The 20,189-nt window shown below is 33.5% G+C and overlaps 2 protein-coding genes and 1 pseudogene across 3 annotated transcripts; all 3 read left to right on the forward strand.

Moving 5' to 3' along the window:
• The first annotated feature begins 2,024 nt into the window (after positions 1 to 2,024).
• Positions 2,025 to 2,980, forward strand: LOC123708580 (UDP-glucosyltransferase 2-like). Its single transcript, XM_045659360.1, has one exon. It carries the CDS (start codon positions 2,072 to 2,074, stop codon positions 2,933 to 2,935), a length of 864 nt encoding a protein of 287 aa, XP_045515316.1. The 5' UTR covers positions 2,025 to 2,071; the 3' UTR covers positions 2,936 to 2,980.
• Positions 2,981 to 4,544: 1,564 nt separating this feature from the next.
• Positions 4,545 to 5,555, forward strand: LOC123708000 (annotated as a pseudogene).
• Positions 5,556 to 7,741: 2,186 nt separating this feature from the next.
• LOC123707999 (UDP-glycosyltransferase UGT5-like) lies at positions 7,742 to 18,785 on the forward strand. 2 transcript variants are annotated; one of them, XM_045658411.1, is made up of 4 exons: positions 7,742 to 8,618; positions 13,542 to 13,767; positions 15,242 to 15,458; positions 16,828 to 18,785. In XM_045658411.1, the coding sequence occupies exons 1-4, from the start codon at positions 7,764 to 7,766 to the stop codon at positions 17,102 to 17,104; spliced, it is 1,575 nt and encodes a 524-aa protein (XP_045514367.1). In that variant the 5' UTR covers positions 7,742 to 7,763; the 3' UTR covers positions 17,105 to 18,785. The 2 variants fall into 2 exon arrangements, with proteins under 2 accessions (XP_045514367.1, XP_045514368.1); XM_045658412.1 differs by lacking the exon at positions 7,742 to 8,618 and adding an exon at positions 10,384 to 11,319.
• Positions 18,786 to 20,189: the final 1,404 nt, after the last annotated feature.

Raw genomic sequence — 20,189 nt, forward strand, 5'->3', positions numbered from 1 at the left:
GGCCATATCTGCCCTACTAATTATTATCACTATATCATCAGTATTCCGACACGTACAAGATAAGATATACCCAAACCCATGTCTTATATAGTACAGCCGCCCATAGTGTTATGGAATTAAAGTCATTGTTCTCATTCCCATCTCTGCACCAATTTTGAGAAGCTAAAATGAATTAGGAATAATGAGTATATTTTAGTAGTAGGCATAACTACAATTGTTACTTTTTAGAAGATTTTATAAGTTGTTTCTCCATTACGTTTAGCCATTTAAACAAAATAAACATTGCTTTTATAAGAAATGAAAAGTCATTTAGACGAATACTGATTTGTAAAATTAAAAGGAGATTGCTAATAAGGATCAAGTCTTGTTTAAATGAATGCCGTCATTTTGTAAGAAATTTAAATACGAAATACTTAAATATAGATTCAGAGCCGAAATATAAACGTAGAAATTATTTATAAACATAATAATAATAAAAAAATTGTACTTCTTGCAAAAAAATCAAAGTAAACTCAATTATAATATTTTTTTAATCACACTTTTTTTACTATTCTTTATATTTACTAATTAACTCTTCCGCATGTGAATGTCTCCTCCAAAGATCTCCTGGTATTTCCTTTGCCATAGGTTGGCATATTTTGGTATTTAGATCGCCATAAATTTATATATATTCGGGCAAGATCCAAGGTTCGATACAGTGTTGTCGCGAATGATGGCGGCATGCTATTTCGGCACCACTGTTCTTTGTCTTTGGTGTCTTGTGGTGCTGCTTTCTCGTGGCAGCCGCTTCCGGAAACTGGACTGCGAGGTTTCCGTTCAGTTTTGTAATTTGATACAAATAAAAAGCGGACCGTATCTCCCTCCTTCTGGTTTGTTCTATCTATATTTACCATAGTCATTTTGTAGGATGATTTGATATTTTTAAAGAGTATCGAGATTTTTTTACGCCGGCTTTTCTTTCGGCCTCTACATCCTCTGTCTTCTTTACCGATGAGTAGGGATTTCTACCGACACTAATTTAATGACGTGGAATAAGTGATACCTGTATCGTATATTCCATAATAAACATATTTTATATTATTTTATTTTTAGAAATTAGTATAAAATGTTTCGAGCTCGTCTTCTTTCACTGTTTCTGTGGGGGCGTAGACTTGTATAAAAGAGATTTTAGTGCCCTGCAAATTTAGTTTAGAAGTGCGACTCTTTCAGAAATTTCAGTGAAGCTTTCAATGTTTTTTTTAAAAAGCCGACTCCATATTGACCATACTTAAGTCCAACATTACAGAGTATACAATTATTATATTCATCAATTTTTGTTCCCAAACGTCGAGTTTCCGATAATCCAATTATGTATATAGTTATTTATATTTTTGAGTGCATCTGTTAATTGCAAGAGGCACTCTAAAAAGACAGGGTTCTGGCATTGTTTGTTAGAATATATAGAGTTTATTTGCTGCTCTTCATTTTTGAATACATTTGCTTCCTGTGCACATACATACAAATAGAGAATGTACTGGAGGGTTGTGGTCTGGCTCTCCCGCGGGGACCGGCCTTATTAATAATTGTAATTGTATTCTTGTGAAAAATTGGATTGAGTTGTAGTGGTAAACATTATATGAAGACTTAAAAAGCAATAATATACAGAAGTTATTACGCCATAAAAAGGTGATTACCGATACCAAATACATAATTTGTTAGGAATGTATATTTTTTCTTATAACGAAGATCTCGATTCTTGTAGATAGACAAAGTAAGTATATGATTTAAATAAATTCGGGTAGAAAGTTTTCTGAAATTTTATAAATTCTTAATAAACCTGTATGATATTTTGCGTTGATTTATTTAAATAAATAGGTATATCATCTAAGTGGATCAGAGAAATCAATTCCTATTATTATTTCGAGTCTAAAGTCTACGTGAATCATCTAATTGACACACGAGCAGATAGCTGTTGATAACTTGAAACGTTTATTTTGGTAATCATCTTCAAAAATCATTAGTAAGCAAACATTCCGTTTGTGTGATCTTGCGCAGTATCTGGCTAGTAATAGGTCCGTGAACAGTGTTAACGATGCGTCCGATTATTCATAATATCTTGACCTTAATTACCTGTTTGTACCATGTTGAAGGTGCTACAATTCTCGCCCTTTTTCCACATCCGGGGAAAAGCCACCACATGGTGTTCGAACCTCTTTTTCTAAAATTAGCTCAGCGCGGCCACCAAATGACAGTCGCTTCGTTCTTCCCACTTGAAAATCCCCCAGCGAATTACACCGAATTAAGCTTTGTCGGTCACGCCGGTTTGGGCCTAGAAGTTTTAGATATGGCTATGTACGAAAACCCGCCCTTGAAGTACGGCATTCCACTTATCGGAGACATTTGGAAACAACGTGATGAGGTACGATCGCTTGCCAGAAGCGCTGTTACTATTTGTGAAAAATTAATGGGGTTCAAGCCTCTAATTGAAGTGTTAAAACAAGACTACGATCTCGTCATCGTTGAGAATTTTAACAGTGACTGTATGCTGGGTCTTTTACACCCATATGGCATCAAAGCCCCAGTCATAGCGCTCTCATCTAGCAACGCTTTTCCATCGTCGGCAGAACGTTTAGGTTTTGTTGATAATCCATCTTACGTCCCTATCATAACTTCACCTTGGACAATACCCATGTCTTATATACAGAGAGTAAAGAACGCAGTTTTGAATGTATATTTTAAGAGCATCCTGCAAAATATACAAGACACCGAGAAAGCAATTATTGAGAAGCATTATGGTAAAGAAGTGCCTTTATACAACCTATCGAAGAATATTAGTTTATTGATGTTAAATACGTTTCACGAACTAAACGGGGTACGCCCGTTGGTACCAGGACTGCTGGAAGTTGGCGGTATGCACCTTGATAGAGAAGAAAAGGAGATTCCACAGGTGAGTTAAGAATGTTTGTTAATGTATAATGCATTCATATTTAATGAAGAGATTGACTCCATTCATTTCTATCATCATATGATGTATTTTCATTTATCTCATGTACTTCTTGGTTTTATCCTTATATTTATGGGGCAGTTCAAGTATACATAAGCACTTGTGTATACTGTGTATACTGTGTATATCGGGGCGAGTGGGGAGGGGGTCTTTGATTTTCTTATTTGGTGATGACGTCAACAAAACTCAAATAGACTTCGCTATAAATATTAGGCAATATACAATATGGCCAAAATAAATAATTCCTGCCATTTTAAATCATCATTTTGTATGAGTACTTTGTAAAACTAATAGAGATATTCTTATGAAGTGTCTTTTCCCATGGAATCTATTTGCGAAATACATATATATAGATTCAGAGCCATTCAAATGTAAAAGTAGAAATTACTTATAAACATAGAATAATAAAAAACTTTTGTATATCTTGCAAAAAATCAAACTAAACTTAATTATAATATTTTTTAAATTACACAATTTTTTTTACTATTCTTTATCTATTTACTAATGAATTCTTCCGCAAGTGAAGGCCTCCTCCAAGGATCTCCTGGTATTTTATTTGCCCTAGGTTGGCATATTTTGGCATTCATAGCGCCATAACTTTAAATGTATGATGTGCAAGATTCAAGGCTCGATACAGTGTTGTCGCGAATGTTGGCGAACTGTTGTTTGTCCTTACTGTCTTGTGGTGCTGCTTTCTCGTGGCAGCTTGTTGAACCTGGATGAAGGGAGATGCGTGACATGCGGATTTAACAAGGTTTAGTTTTATTAACTGGAAAGCCGGAAAAGTCATGGTTACATGGAAATGTGACTGGGACTGTGGCGTTGTGTGACGGGTCGTGTAATTTCTTCAAATATGGTTGAGTTAAACGATGACTGGCGCATTCGTTATGTATATCGTCATTTATATTTTTGAGTGCATCTGTTAATTGCAAGAGGCCCCCTAAAAACACAGGGTTCTGACATTGTATGTTAGAATATTTCGAGTTTTTACTGCTCTTCATTTTTGAATACATTGGCTTCCTTTGCACATACAGACAAATGGAAGAGTTGGTGGGTGCGTTGGTAATTGTAATTTTATGATTTGTGAAAAATGGGATTGAGTTGTAGTGGTAAACATTATATGAAGACTTAAAAAGCAATAATATACGGAAGTTATTACGTCATAAAAAGGTGATTACCGATACCACATACATAATTTGTTAGTAATGTTATATTTTTTCTTATTATGAAGGTCTCAATTCTTGTAGAAAGACTTGACTTAAGTACATAATTTAAATAAATTCGAGTAGAAAGTTTTCTGAGATTTTATAAATACCTAATAAACCTGTATGATATTTTGCGTCGAATTATTTGAATAAATAGGTATATCATGTAAGCGGAGCAGAGAAATCTATTCCTATTATTATTTCATGTCTAAAGTCTACATGAATCATGTGATTGACACACGAATAGCTGGTTATAGGTTGTAACGTTTATTTTTGTAACCGTCTTCAAAAATTATTACATTCTGATAAGGTAAGCAAACATTATATTAGTGTGATCTAACGCAGTATCTGGTTAGCAATAGGTCTGTGAACAGTGATAACGATGCGTCTTATTATATATTATATCTTAACTGTAATTTCGTGTTTGTACCATGTTCAAGGTGCTAGAATTCTCGCCCTTTTTCCACATCCGGGGAAAAGCCACCACATGGTGTTCGAACCTCTTTTTCTAAAATTAGCTCAGCGCGGCCACCAAATGACAGTCGCTTCGTTCTTCCCACTTGAAAATCCCCCAGTGAATTACACCGAATTAAGCTTTGTCGGTCTCGCCGGTTTGGGCCTAGAAGTTTTAAATATGGCTATGTACGAAAACCCGCCCTTGAAGTACGGCATTCCACTTATCGGAGACATTATGAAACAACGTGATGAAGTACGACCGCTTGCCAGAAGCGCTGTTACGATTTGTGAAAAATTGATAGGCTGGAAGCCATTAATTGAAGTGTTAAATTAAGACTACGATATCGTCATCGTTGAGAATTTTAACAGTGACTGTATACTGGGTCTCTTACACCTATATGGCATCAAAGCCCCAGTCATAGCGCTCTCATCTTGCAACGCTTTTCCATCTTCGGCAGAACGTTTAGGTTTTGTTGATAATCCATCTTACGTCCCTATCATAACTTCACCTTGGACTGCACCCATGTCGTATATAGAAAGAGTAAAGAACGTAGTTTTGAATGTATATCTTAAGAGCATCCTGCAAAATATACAAGACACCGAGAAAGCAATTATTGAGAAGCATTATGGTAAAGAAGTGCCTTTATACGACCTATCGAAGAATATTAGTTTATTGATGTTAAATACGTTTCACGAACTAAACGGGGTACGCCCGTTGGTACCAGGACTGCTGGAAGTTGGCGGTATGCACCTTGATAGAGAAGAAAAGGAGATTCCACAGGTGAGTTAAGAATGTTTGTTAATGTATAATGCATTCATATTTAATGAAGAGATTGACTCCATTCATTTCTATCATCATATGATGTATTTTCATTTATCTCATGTACTTCTTGGTTATATCCTTATATTCATGGGCCAGTTCAAGTATACATAAACACTTGTGTATACTATGTATATAGGGGCGAGAGGGGGGGGGGGTCTTTGATTATCTTATTTGCTGATTACGTCAACACACTCAAATAAACTTCAATATGGCCGAAAAAAATGATTCTTGCCATCTTAAATCATCATAACTCTTTAAACGGTTTACACGTGACAGCATAACATACTATTTACGAACTGAGTTTCGTATTGGCATACTATATTAAGGCTCATTCGTGTTAATAATTGTTTTAATCAACTTAATGATTAAATTATGAGGCAATGTTTTGCCTTATAGCCAAACAATGTACGCAAATGAATGACTTGCTAATTTACCACTTAATATCTTAAATAGATAACTACGCATACGAATGTATGTATCTACTGAACTTTTGGCCGGAATTTGAACAAAAATAGGGGAAAGAAAAGATTTACTAATTATTATCAGTATTTCGGCACGTACTAGATAAGATACCCATACCCATGTCTTATATAGTACAACCGCTACCCAAGTCTTATATAGTAGTAGTGTCATGGAATTAAAGTAATTGTTCTTATTCCCATCTCTGCAGCAATTTTGAGAAGCTAAAATGAATTAGGAATAATGAGTATATTTTATTAGTAGGCATAACTACAATTGTTACTTTTTACAAGATTTTAAAGGTACAAATAGTCCGTGATGTCATGTTTCTCCGTTAAGTTTAGCCAGTTAAACATAACAAACATTGCTTTTGTAAGAAATGAAAAGTCATTTAGATGAATACTGATTGGTAGAATGTAAAGGAGATTGCTAATAAGGATCAAGTCTTGTTTTAATGAATGCCGTCATTTTCTAAGATATTTAAATAATTGCAACTTTGTGACATGAATTGTGTTAGTAGTAGTAGCCTTGAATATTTTGTAAGAGTACTCTGTAAAACTAATAGAGATATTCATATGAAGTGTCTTTAATTACGAAATACAAATATAGATTCAGAGCCGTTCAAATGTAAAAGTAGAAATTACTTATAAACATAATAATAATAAAAAAACTTTTTTTTATATTTTGCAAAAAAATCTAAGTAAACTTAATTATATTATTTTTTAAATTACACTATTTTGTTTTAATATTCTTTATCTACTAATGAATTCTGCCGCAAGTGAAGGCCTCCTCCAAGGAGCTCCTGGTATTTTATTTGCCCTACGTTGGCATATTTTGGTATTCATATCGCCATAACTTTAAATGTATGATGTGCAAGATCCAAGGCTCGATACAGTGTTGTCGCGAATGTTGGCGAACTGTTCTTTGTCCTTGCTGTCTTGTGGTGCTGCTTTCTCGTGGCAGCTTGTTGGGCCTGGAGGAAGGGAGATGCGTGACATGCGGATTTAACAAGGTTTAGTTTTATTAACTGGAAGCCGGAAAAGTCATGGCTACATGGAAATGTGACTGGGGCGGTGGCGTTGTGTGACGGGTCGTGTAATTTCCTCAAATATGCTTGAGTAAAACGGTGACTGTCGCATACGTTATGTATATCGTCATTTATATTTTTGAGTGCATCTGTTAATTGCAAGAGGCCTAAAAAGACAGGATTCTGACATTGTATGTTAGAATATATCGAGTTTATTTGCTGCTCTTCATTTTTGAATACATTGGCTTCCTTTGCACATACAGACAAATGGAAGAGTTGGTGGGTGCGTTGGTAATTGTAATTTTATGATTTGTGAAAAATGGGATTGAGTTGTAGTGGTAAACATTATATGAAGACTTAAAAAGCAATAATATACGGAAGTTATTACGTCATAAAAAGGTGATTACCGATACCACATACATAATTTGTTAGGAATGTATATTTTTTCTCATAATGAAGATCTCGATTCTTGTAGATAGACTTAAGTATATGATTTAAATAAATTCGGGTTTTCTGTGTTGGTGTTTTCTGAGATTTCATAAATACCTAATAAACCTTATGATATTTTGCGTCGAATTATTTGAATAAATAGGTATATCATGTAAGCGGAGCAGAGAAATCAATTCCTATTATTATTTCGTGTCTAAAGTCTACATGAATTATGTGATTGACACACGAATTATCGTAACGTTTTTTGTAATCATCTTTAAAAATTATTACATGCTGATAAGTTAAGCAAACATTATATTAGTGTGATTTAACGCAGTATCTGGCTAGTAATATATAGTACAACGGTGAACAGTGTTAACGATGCGTCCGGTTATTTATAATATCTTTACCCTAATTTCGTGTTTGTACCATGTTGACGGTGCTAGAATTCTCGCCCTTTTTCCACAACCGGGGAAAAGCCACCACATGGTGTTCGAACCTCTTTTCCTAAAATTAGCTCAGCGCGGCCACCAAATGACAGTCGCTTCGTTCTTCCCACTTGAAAATCCCCCAGCGAATTACACCGAATTAAGCTTTGTCGGTCTCGCCGGTTTGGGCCTAGAAGTTTTAGATATGGCTATGTACGAAAACCCGCCCTTGAAGTACGGCATTCCACTTATCGGAGACATTTGGAAACAACGTGATGAGGTACGATCGCTTGCCAGAAGCGCTGTTACTATTTGTGAAAAATTAATGGGGTTCAAGCCTCTAATTGAAGTGTTAAAACAAGACTACGATCTCGTCATCGTTGAGAATTTTAACAGTGACTGTATGCTGGGTCTTTTACACCCATATGGCATCAAAGCCCCAGTCATAGCGCTCTCATCTAGCAACGCTTTTCCATCTTCGGCAGAACGTTTAGGTTTTGTTGATAATCCATCTTACGTCCCTATTATACTTTCACCTTGGACTGTATCCATGTCGTATATAGAACGAGTAAAGAACGCCGTTTTGAATGTATATCTTAAGAGCATCCTGCAAAATGTACAAGACACCGAGAAAGCAATTATTGAGAAGCATTATGGTAAGGAAGTGCCTCTATACGGCCTATCGAAGAATATTAGTTTATTGATGTTAAATACGTTTCATGCATTAAACGGGGTACGCCCGTTGATACCAGGACTGCTGGAAGTTGGCGGTATGCACCTTGATAGAGAAGAAAAGGAGATTCCACAGGTGAGTTAAGAATGTTTGTTAATGTAAGGCCTTTATTACGATAAAGTTAATCGCATTTATATTCACCGAAGAACTTAACTCCATTCGTTTCTTTTATTTTGTGATGAAAATAGTCTTAAGGAGGAAACACATTATTAAAACGCCACGCGACCCGATGAAACGCGACGCGTGCTGAGTCGAATTAAATTGTACTATTTTCTATGACAAAAATCACCTATGAACATCAGACGCGACCCCATGCGCAGTTTAAAAGTTCATTTTATGACAATTTGGTCATGTGTAGTATCAGATATTACTATTATTATAGCACACTTAGCACACGGCTATACACCTTCTATTGTCAGCCAAATCTCTTCTGAATTTGCAAGCGTGCTCATGGTTTTATCCTTGTTATTATATTGATTTATGATACGGTCTTTGTATCCGCTATTATTTTAGATTACCGCAATTAAATCAATATACCGGAAATAGACTTCGTAACAAATATTAGGCAATATACAATTTGGGCAAAATAATTGATTCTCACCATCTTCTTAAATCAACATAACTCGTTAAACGGATTACACGTGACAACATACGAACTGAGTTTTGTATTGGTGTACTATATTTAGGCTCATTAATTTTAATATGATGCAATTATGAGTCAAGGCCTCTATGTTTTATAAATCACACAATGTCTTGCCTTATCAATCGTCAAGCAATATCAGTACTCGAATGAATGACTTGCTAATTTCCTACTATGTATTATTAATATAAACCTATGCATACGATAGTACATAGCATTGTTCAAGTAAATTATTGACCGGTTTTTGAGTAATAATACGAGAAAGAATAGATTCAAACATTCACGGGAGACTAAGCTAACACATATAATCTAAATAAAATAATGGAAGTATGACCAAAATATAGTTATAATTAATAAATTGATTTCACTCTCAGCAAAATACCCCTTTTCTTTGGCAGTCATAATATCATAGAATATTTTAAATCGTATCACTACTGCTTAGTGGCGAAAGCATCGGAAATATTGTCGCAAGTATATTAATATTATAAAGACAGGCATATGCAGTGCATTTCCGATTTCCACAAGATAGCTACGATCCTTGACACCTATTCACTGAGAGGCAAACTAGGTCTATAATATGTTATTAATATTTTATATAAACATGAGAATATGCTCGTTTTTTTGTATACAGTCTATTCAACTATAACGCAAGAAATTTACATACGCATTTTTGCACTTATTATGATTATGACTTATAATTTGGTGATGTTTTAATATCAAGAAAAATTTGGCGTTCTTTAATTTTATTTTGCGAAGATTCAATTGAAGTTCAAATAGACGGTATTAAATAGACAACCATTGCAATTTAACATTACAACAAAGATTTTTTTCGACATTGTAAGTTGCTCTATAGTACAAAGGATTTTTAAATAATATTTGTAAAAATAAGTAAAAGTCTCTAATATATAAAAATAATTAGAGACAAACAATTCTGTGAGGTCAGTTACCATGGCTCAAACTTAAAAAAATAATAAGTTTCAGTCAAATTATTTCGGATGTTACTCAGTAAAAAAATCATAATTACTGGCTAAACGGCTAATTAAAATTGTTCATTTCTTATTTTAAATTACTAGTATATTTTAAACTGTTAAAACCTTAACTAAGTAGTTCATGATCGAGGTTAAAGGGTCGAGATCCAACCTTAATAATCTTCGATTGTCGTGCGTTATGTCCGCCGCGGATATAATGTAACACATTCTGAAAATAGTGTCGGAGTGTTCAGTGTCGGCCTGCTCGCACAGTCTGCCAGTATTTTACTCGCCTCTCTACCGGGAAGAGCGTGCGATGCGTGCACTCACGATAATATTGGCGTTCGTCGCGCTCCATCATGTTCAAAGCGCAAAAATTCTCGGTCTATTTCCACATACGGGGAAGAGCCATCATATGGTTTTTGAACCCCTTCTAAAGCAGCTGGCTGAACGTGGACATCAAATGACTGTTGCGTCATTCTTTCCCTTAAAAAATCCACCTTCAAATTATACTGATGTCAGTTTTGAAGGTATCGCTGGTATTGGTGTCGAGACATTGGATATGTCATGGTTCGAAAATCCTAGTTTAGTTTTCCGATTGCCGTTTGTGGGTGAAATTTTAAAACAGTTTGCCGGTTTTCAACCTCTCGGCGGAATGGCTTTAAACGTCTGCGGGAAGGCTATAGATTGGCCCCCGCTCGTGGACGCTTTGAAAGGCGACTTCGACATCGTGATTGTAGAAAACTTTAACAGTGATTGCATGCTGGGATTGTTACATGTTTATGGAATTAAAGCACCGATCGTTGCATTGTCGTCATCGAATGCAGTGCCGTGGGCTGCAGAGCGTATCGGTTTTGTCGATAATCCGGCATATTTACCTGTGCTTAGTGCAAGTTGGGCAACTCCGATGACTTATTTACAAAGGGTTCAGAATACGTTAGCGAATCTGCTTTTAAAATACTGGTTTCATTTTGATGTTCAAGAGAGGGAGAAGTCGTTAATTGAAAAGCATTATGGCCTTAAAGTGCCTCTTGAAGATTTGGCCAAAAATATAACATTGTTGATGGTCAACACGTTTCATCCTCTGAATGGTGTGCGCCCAGCAGTCCCGGGACTGATCGAAGTTGGTGGTATGCATCTTGATGATACTAGAAAGCACATACCGGGGGTAAGTTCCACAAGAATAATATTATGATAATTATTTAAAAAATTCAAGGATTATATTTATGCTCTTGTCTTTCGATAAAAGTGAAGAAGTTTTTATACCCAAAAAATTTCCTGTAGCACCTCCGGTCTTATTCTCTTAACATTATAACGTTTCTTGATATCGAAATCAAAAAGTGGCCTTTCGCAAAGGCCGCTTAGGTTAAGATCCCCGGACTCTTGAATAACAATTATTGGCATACTAAATAAAAAATTACAACACAAGCGTAAAATGTATTTTTGTATGTTGCGTTATTGTCTATGAATATACACCTCAAATTTCATTAAAACTAATACAAAAACCAGAATAAGGCTTTACGTAATGAATCTTTTTACCTACCTTGCCAACATTTTAAAGGTCACTAATAAAAATACCGAATACCAATAACGATTGTTTTTTTAGATACCTACGCCATTAATAAATATTACTTTATCAGTGACAATATATATCTCTTAATGTCCAAAACCTGTTCCTTAATCTGTTTTAGTTATAACTATTTCTCAAATACATTAATTTTTATCTTGGGAATAAATTATAAAGACAAGAAGATGTTGTGCTATTATTTCGCTAAAAATTATCCGTGATCATAAACAATTTTTTGTTTTTCTTTGCATCTTTATTATTAATATTTAAGTTGAACCATATTTTGATAACCTCATTACTATTTTATATCTTATCTGAACTAATACATATACTAAGTTTTTTTTACCCAAATACACAAATAACAGCTGATAAGTGCCTCTAATATTAATATAATATCGAAGTTTTTCTAACATTATCGACTGTGACCTTTCTTACATCTGACTCACCGACTACAACGTTCTTATTGTCATAACGATAGAAACTTCTTGTCGCTCAATAACGCATTAACTTTATTACACTATCAGTTTATTGGGTTAATGACTATTCAATTTTCACAAATACTCTACTTACAATAATCTGTTTTTAGGTCGCATCAAAACCTTCTAGGGCTTTTCATTATTTCCCATGTCTTGAATCTAAGGGGAAATACAGTTGGTTTGTTGTCATGTTGTTAATTACAATTAATTCTTCGTTGTTAATTTTAAAGACGTAGAATGTTGGCATATTATCTAATATATATTAAAACAAATACAATTAAAGTAAGTTACTTTGATTACAGTTCTGCGCTTATGACCGATATCAAACAATGGATATATGTATACCTATAAATATTTAGTGTTTCGTCCTCATTACTTCGACAAATAAACGAATGATAGTACGTCAACTAATTACGGCATACATTTATAAATAAGACTAATCTTAGGAATTAATTCGCAGTGCATTTACAACAAAGGGAGATATCATTCTACCTAAACCAAGCATTTATAAATAGTATAACGTTAAATAAGATAAAACTATTGTCTACACAAATTATCTATTTCAATAGTTTTCATTGCATGCAATCTATAGACACTGACGTACGAAGCTAGATCATTTGCCTCAATAGGTTCTATAATAGTATCAATTAAGCAGTTTATCGAGGTCAAATCTATAAACGAAAGAGCACTAGAGAATTAGATATAGTAAGTGACCACATTTATTTGTCGAATAAACAATAATTTTAACTTTATTTATAAAAAAACGTATATGGCATCTAATACAAATTAGAGATATATTAATTTACATAGATTATACAAAAACTAGAAGGCAGTGCTTAATGCGTACTCTATAATTATTATGTGTTCTTGATACACCTAAAATATAATACATATAATTTCGTTCGAGCAAAGAAATGAATTATTAAAACATTACGATAAAATTATATTATAATATATCGTTGCAAATAGAGGTCAGTCACCGGTTCAATGACCGAAGGCATAACATAGGTATTGCAAAATTTCATCAAGAGTAAAAAGTGTAACAGTATCATTTTTTGTGCCTATGAGATGTATTTCATATAACAGTAACTCTGTGTATTCATAGTTTTTATCATACTTTTAAATGGGTCCGTCGTGTAGAATCATACTTTATTAAAAAGCATATATCTTTTACCTGTTTGCCCTAATGGAAGATACGTTTTGTTTAATACAATAAAACCTTATATTAGAATAAGTTATTCGTTAAGTCAGCTACTTATTTGTTAATCAATTTGATATGTGCATTATTATTATGTGAAATAATGATATTATATTAATCCTCAATTATCAAACATCATCCTTTTACAGTATATAGAGAGATTCCTCAACGAATCCGAGCATGGCGTGGTCATATTCAGCTTCGGTTCTCTCATCAAGACCGCTACGATTCCTAAATACAAAGAAGAGATAATAACTAGAGCGCTCTCCAAGTTGAAGCAGAGGGTGATTTGGAAGTATGAAAACAGTGCAGAGGAAGGTACTCTTACTGGAAACATTTTGAGGGTGAGGTGGCTGCCTCAGTACGAACTGTTACGTAAGTTTTTTTCATTAAGTTATATTATATCAATTAACTTACTTCAAATATACATATTTTAGGATTATCTAATAATATTACAATGGGCGGTTGATAAAAAAATTAATAGAATCCTTTACATTTGCGTATATACAAACACTTCTAACAAAATTATAAATACGAACAAAGTCTAAACAACACTTAACATGAAAAAACAACTTCATATTGTTGTCGAAACAATATTGTTAGGTGAGGTAGACAGTTAATTATCAAGGTTATTATTTACACTGTAATAGTGTTAGACAAGCGTGATAGTAATTGCATTGTAATAAATATATTAAATAATTATAAAATTGTAAAACTTTTTTTTAATTGGTCATGTCTTACATACATTTTGTCTTCAGTAAATCTAACTTTGCCGATTTTTTTTGTTCAAACGGAAGCTATATGTATATATATAAAGCTATAAATACATAATTGATTTATGTTCAACTCTAGGAAAATATCTCGTCTTGTAATTTAGCAGAAATAACGCAATTCCGAGGAAAATTCAAATGTCATGTTCACGTAAAACCTCATAGAATCGTGTTTCTGATTTGTAAAATTATTACCTACCGTATTTTCAAGCTAATTATATGGCATTTCTATATTTAGACACAATACGTTGTATTCACAACTAATGAGCTTACAATGATATTAAGGAAAAAATACCTAATAAAATGTAATAATAAAAAAATATAATAAATAAAATATAATAATTTTAAACTACTCTACAAAGTTCACTTGAACCCACTTGAAAAGGAAGGCTTTATTTTATTGATAATTTTTCTTTCAATGTATAGAGTTACTACCCAAAGATGTCATCTAAGTTCAATTGAATTGATTTGTGTAAACGCATATCATTTACTTCAAGGACATCCATTATTGGTTCTTTAAAGATTTTATATAATAGGCACTTAGGAAGAACCTTGCTAAAGGCACGTTGACATGTTATATGGTTTTCCTTTGTAGTCATTACTATTCATGTCATCTATTAAGGTACAATATGGGCTTATTGTTGTTCTTGTATACGTATTTTCTTTATGATATGTTTAATAAACTGTAAGAGTAAATTATTAATAAAGTACATCCGGCGGCTATAAAAGGATTTTACGTTAGAAGTTATATGGGTTTAATTCAATCAAAATGAGTTTTTATATTCTAAAAACTTTAAATTTAAGGTATTTTTGTATAAAACCTAATAAACTAGCTATATACAGCGTCATACATGATCACTTCGAACTTTATAGTGTCGCGTACCGTCCGCCGTCCGGGAAGAACAAGTCATGAAAACTCGGTCGGGTTTAATTTCTTTCAACTATTGAAATAAACAAATGAATTTGAACCAATAGGAATTTTGAATTGGATTATTTAAAATATCCTTTAGCGTTAGTTTGCAATGTGATAAAATAATATATGTATTAAAATAATATCTAAATAATGAAATTTTTTTCAGGGCACAAAAAGGTGGTAGCATTTTTGGCACATGGAGGCCTTTTGGGTATGACTGAAGCGGTATCTGCTGGTAAGCCCATGGTGGTTGTGCCATTCTTCGGAGACCAACCGTCCAACGGTGCTGCGGCAGAAGCAGCAGGGTTGGCTATAGTTGTCCCTTACTATGATCTTACTGAAGAATCTTTAAGTGCTGCCCTCGAGAAGGTCTTAAGTGCTGAGTGAGTACCTCATTATACTTAATTTAGTTAAATAGTTTATTTTTTTGAACATATTATTATTTATGTAGTCGACGACATTACTTGCAACGTCAACATTGCCTTAAGCTGTTAGTAGGCGTAAACTTCTTATCAAAACTTATTACATATGTGTACATATCTGCATCGGTAATATACGATCTATATTTGTTTTTATTATTTGATTATTATATTAGTAAGATTATAAATTAGATTATTGCAATCTTATAAACTGTATTTATAACTTATAATCTAGGTAAATTGAATCAGCCATTAAAAATTTCATTAAATTATGATAAGTCATATGCGACCGTATTGATTATAATATTAAATATGTAGAAAATGATACAATAACCTGTCTTTATTATATTTGATATTGATACGCAATTTTAACATAAATTAAATATGTTAATTGATGACTAATGTATATTTTCTGAATATCAAACACGAACGTTTTAACAAGAGTAGCTATTAAACCAGCATCAGTCCTTGCACAAACTGTAAATTAACTTCGAAATACAAAATTATTTATTCATATAGGTAACACAATGTACACATATGAACGTCAAAAACAGAAATGTATATAAAATGCTTCTAATTTTACATTTACTGCCAGGTCTCAAATCAAACTCGTAGAACGGAAGAGAAGAACTGGCAAAAAAACTCTCCGCCACTCTTTTTAATCGCCAAGTTTTTGTTTTTACAACGTTTGTAAGGAGCTGCTACCATAACAGCATGACAGCTTAAGTAAATAGCTACTCTACCTTGAGATACTCCTGAGAATACGAGCTTAGGAACCATTACAATATTATTTATTTATGTAGGTATCTTAACAAAATGCACATTACATCAAAGCAAGGGCGTAGATCGAACGAACATGAAAATTTTAAACGCCTAGTTTAACTTGTTATAGAAAGATAATTATTTAAAACTTGTTACACCTTATCTACAAACATAATTGACATAATGTAACATCTATGCCATGCATTACAAGCCCTTGGCAAGAGTTTTGGGCTCAATGCCAATATTATATGCGGAAGTTATATCGATATATATATAACTACTTTAGTAGCTAACTTGTGTGGCTTCTAGTCCCAAACACTATATTTATAGATTTTTTTTCCTCGAAAGAGAAGTTATACTTCCGAAGTATAATTCAGACCAAGTGTCAATCAGTTTCATCTGTAAATCTTCACAGGAATCAACTTTTCCTACAAAGTGCTTAATAATAATATTACGCCCCGCCCCTATTACATAAAAACTAAATCCCTGTAATTGCACAGTTTTACCAAAAGTTTTCTTTCGTACCTTTCTATGAAATTGTGTTTATTAAAGCAATATTTTTCACTTTCAGAATGCGTTTGCAAGCGCGTCTACTCTCAAATATCTGGAATGACAGACAATCCCCGCCACTCGAGACCGCCGTATACTGGGTTGAGAGGGTGATTCGTTGGGGTCCAGCTGCGAAACTCCATTCTCCAGCCAGGGATATGCCTCTCTACCAACTTGCCTTGCTGGACGTTATGGCGGCTTTTATCGCGTTTGTTATTGCCATTGTTGTTATTATTTGGTTTATTCTTACGAGGATATCAAGGCTCTTTGTTAAGGACCGGAAGCAGAAGATGCATTAACAGACTAGCTTTGTTGGTTTGCTTTATGTTTATATTTAAGCTTAGATACATTGATAAAGACTCTTTCTTGTCTTTCTGGGGTTTAGAATTCACGATGTAACCAAACCTCAATATACATCGCTTAGTTGTGAAAACAATCAAAACAATTGTTCTTTCGCTCAACTGTACATTCCAACCTCCAGAGTTACAACACTAAAAGAATTAAATCATTACATAAAACAAAATGACAGCTTTGCCAATAATAGGACTATAGTGGTGTAGTTGGTGACAAGCTGTGTCTGTATAATAGAACAAATATAAGAATTAAGTCTTATTTATAATGAAATCATGAAAATAATAATACTTCTTTTTAAAAACTAATGTTATATTTGACTTATTAAGCATATTTTGAAGTTATTATAATTATGGTGCTAAAAAACTATTGATATAAGTTTTGTGGATTCATTATATCAATATGTTGTTACATGTGTTAAACAAAGGTTTACAAATTTATCATTGTTTAAAAAGATATTATTTAGTTTTAGCTAAATTTAGAAAATCAATATAAAAAGTAGAAACATACAACCGTATTGTACACATTCACGTAATGTTGTTATTACTATCAGTTATTAACTAAGCCAATTTCATTACGATTTATAAGTTGCTTCTTATTCTTTGTAGTCGTCATTACTCAAGGTCGGACTTGTCTTAAAAAGCCCTAACCGATACGTCGATTTGCTGCCTCCATCCACTCTATCCTCAGTTTGTCTCATTGCATTAGGTATATTGAGACCCATAAATGTCTTAATTTGCATTGCATTCTCTCCTGCCAATATGGCTAAAGTACCTAAGCACCCGTTAGTAAATGATAGTTGACAGTTTTGTGATCTAATTAGTCGAGAATGGACTTATTGGTTCTTGTTGCTGTCCATGGTATTCACAACATTCTCCTCCAAAACCACATCTCGAACGCCTCTATCTTTTTTTGGTCCGCTGCACGAATTGACCAAGACTCTAATTCGTACAATAAAATGGAAAACAACAAAGTTCTGAACCTGCGAACACCAAAACCTGCTCCAAGTAATATTTGACACGTTTCTATTTAGCCATATTCTGGTCAGTTTACACTTTACTAATTGCTGCTGTAGCCTGCTCTGGTTACTTATGAATGATCCGAAATATCCAAATTCGTCTACAAATTCCAAGTCCAAGTTCTTCTTGACGTGTCCAGTCAGGTCCAGTCCAGTCTGATCCACTAGCATGACTTTTGTCTTTACCCTATTAATAGAAAGACCGACCATTTCGCTTTCTTGCTGCACAGTTCCGCCATTTCTCGTTACGAAGAGGCAAATAACGTGTCATCTGCGTATCGGAGGTTTTCGATTTTGTTGCTTTCAATCAAAATGCATCCATTCCAATCTTCCAGCGCTACCCTCATATATTCGATTTAAATAGCTAAGAGCTGAAAAATGCAAATGTATAATTATATTTGTATGTATTTAAAATTATTAAGTTTATAATTGTTATGGTTAAAAGTAAGAATCCTGTAACAATTATATTTAAATTACATAATTGTAAAGGAATATATGGTCTTCCATTATATGCGCAGTTTTATATCGTAGGAAAATTCAAATTAGGGCGTTAGCCTGCCGAAACTATGTTACCAAAGTTTGCTTTGTTAAATTATATTTATTAAATGTTATAGTTGTTTTATTTAAATATCAAGTTACCTTCTATTTAAGCCTTTTTTATACATGACGATAGCTTACTAACAATTACACTGTTATAAAACCTAATTTGGAAATATTAAGTGTAAATAAGCTCATAAGTATGTATGTATGTGTGGACTCTGTTTCCGCACTTAGACGCTCAATAGGTCCGTTGTGCGTAAAGTCCTGGCTAACTAAGCCAGCCTAACTCCTTCCAGAAGCACAGAAGTCTCCTGGGCACCTCGCAGGCGGTGGCGACACTTCACGGACTACGTGGGTGACTGATTCCTCTGCGCTGAAACAGCCTCTGCACAGGGGGCTGTCTGTCGCGCCTAGGACATAAAGATGTTTATTAAGGAGACAATGGCCCGTAATTGTCCTATCATTGTTTTCAGATTTATTCTATTCAAGTTTATAAGTTGTTTGGTAAGCTGTCGGTTGACTGCTGGCAGAGCCATTTTGGACTGTCTGCAGCCCGCACCTTGTGACCAACGTTGATGTTGGAAGCTCATAAGTATTAATATATTTTCTAATTATCTATGTATATTTTATTATAGCAATAAAGTGATTAAAACATCACTGTAATGCTACTTTCTACATTATAATAGATAAGCAGAAAATGTAGGTCTGTTAAATGGATTATTATTTGTTTTAGTTATTATATATATAATATTTTTTTTATAAAAGTTTTAAAAGAAAATTTAATTCTAATAATATATATCAAATTAACAAGAAATAATTTATTATATTCTTAAAGTTAAATACCAGGTTGTTTGTGTGTATATACATTTGTAAAAAAATATAATTAAGTGATTTATGTATGGTTAATAGCATCTATTGCTAAAAAATAAGAAAGTAAATTAAAGAATACAATATTTTAATTTTAATAATAGGAATAATATATATAAACACTTTTATTTGTTACTTGGTTTGAATATAGTATTAAGGAAATATATATAATTAAAAATAAAAATGCCGTTATTCTTAATTTCAGAAACATTCTGTATATAACGCTTACCATATTAATAGCATAATTTAAAAAGTAAATAATTGTACGTACTTATCAGAAGACACCTGAACTAGTTTCCGAGCAGTCATGCGTTTGTTTTACATATTTTGGGTGTTTATTTTTCTCAATGAAGTGCAATCAGCTCGAATACTCGGCTTATTCCCACATCCGGGTAAAAGCCATCAGATGGTTTTCGATCCTGTTATGAATGCACTAGCAGGACGCGGTCACGAGATCACTGTTATGACATTTTTTCCGCATCGGGCACTCTCAAATAACTACAAAGAAGTTAACCTTCAGAGTCTTACGCAATCAAAGTTAGATATCATTAAGATTGAATCTTATGAAAAACCTGGTTGGATTAAGAAAATACCAATCGTTGGGAACA

Source organism: Pieris brassicae, chromosome 4 (assembly GCF_905147105.1).
Source record: "Pieris brassicae chromosome 4, ilPieBrab1.1, whole genome shotgun sequence".
In the NCBI taxonomy this organism is placed as follows: Eukaryota; Metazoa; Arthropoda; class Insecta; order Lepidoptera; family Pieridae; genus Pieris; species Pieris brassicae.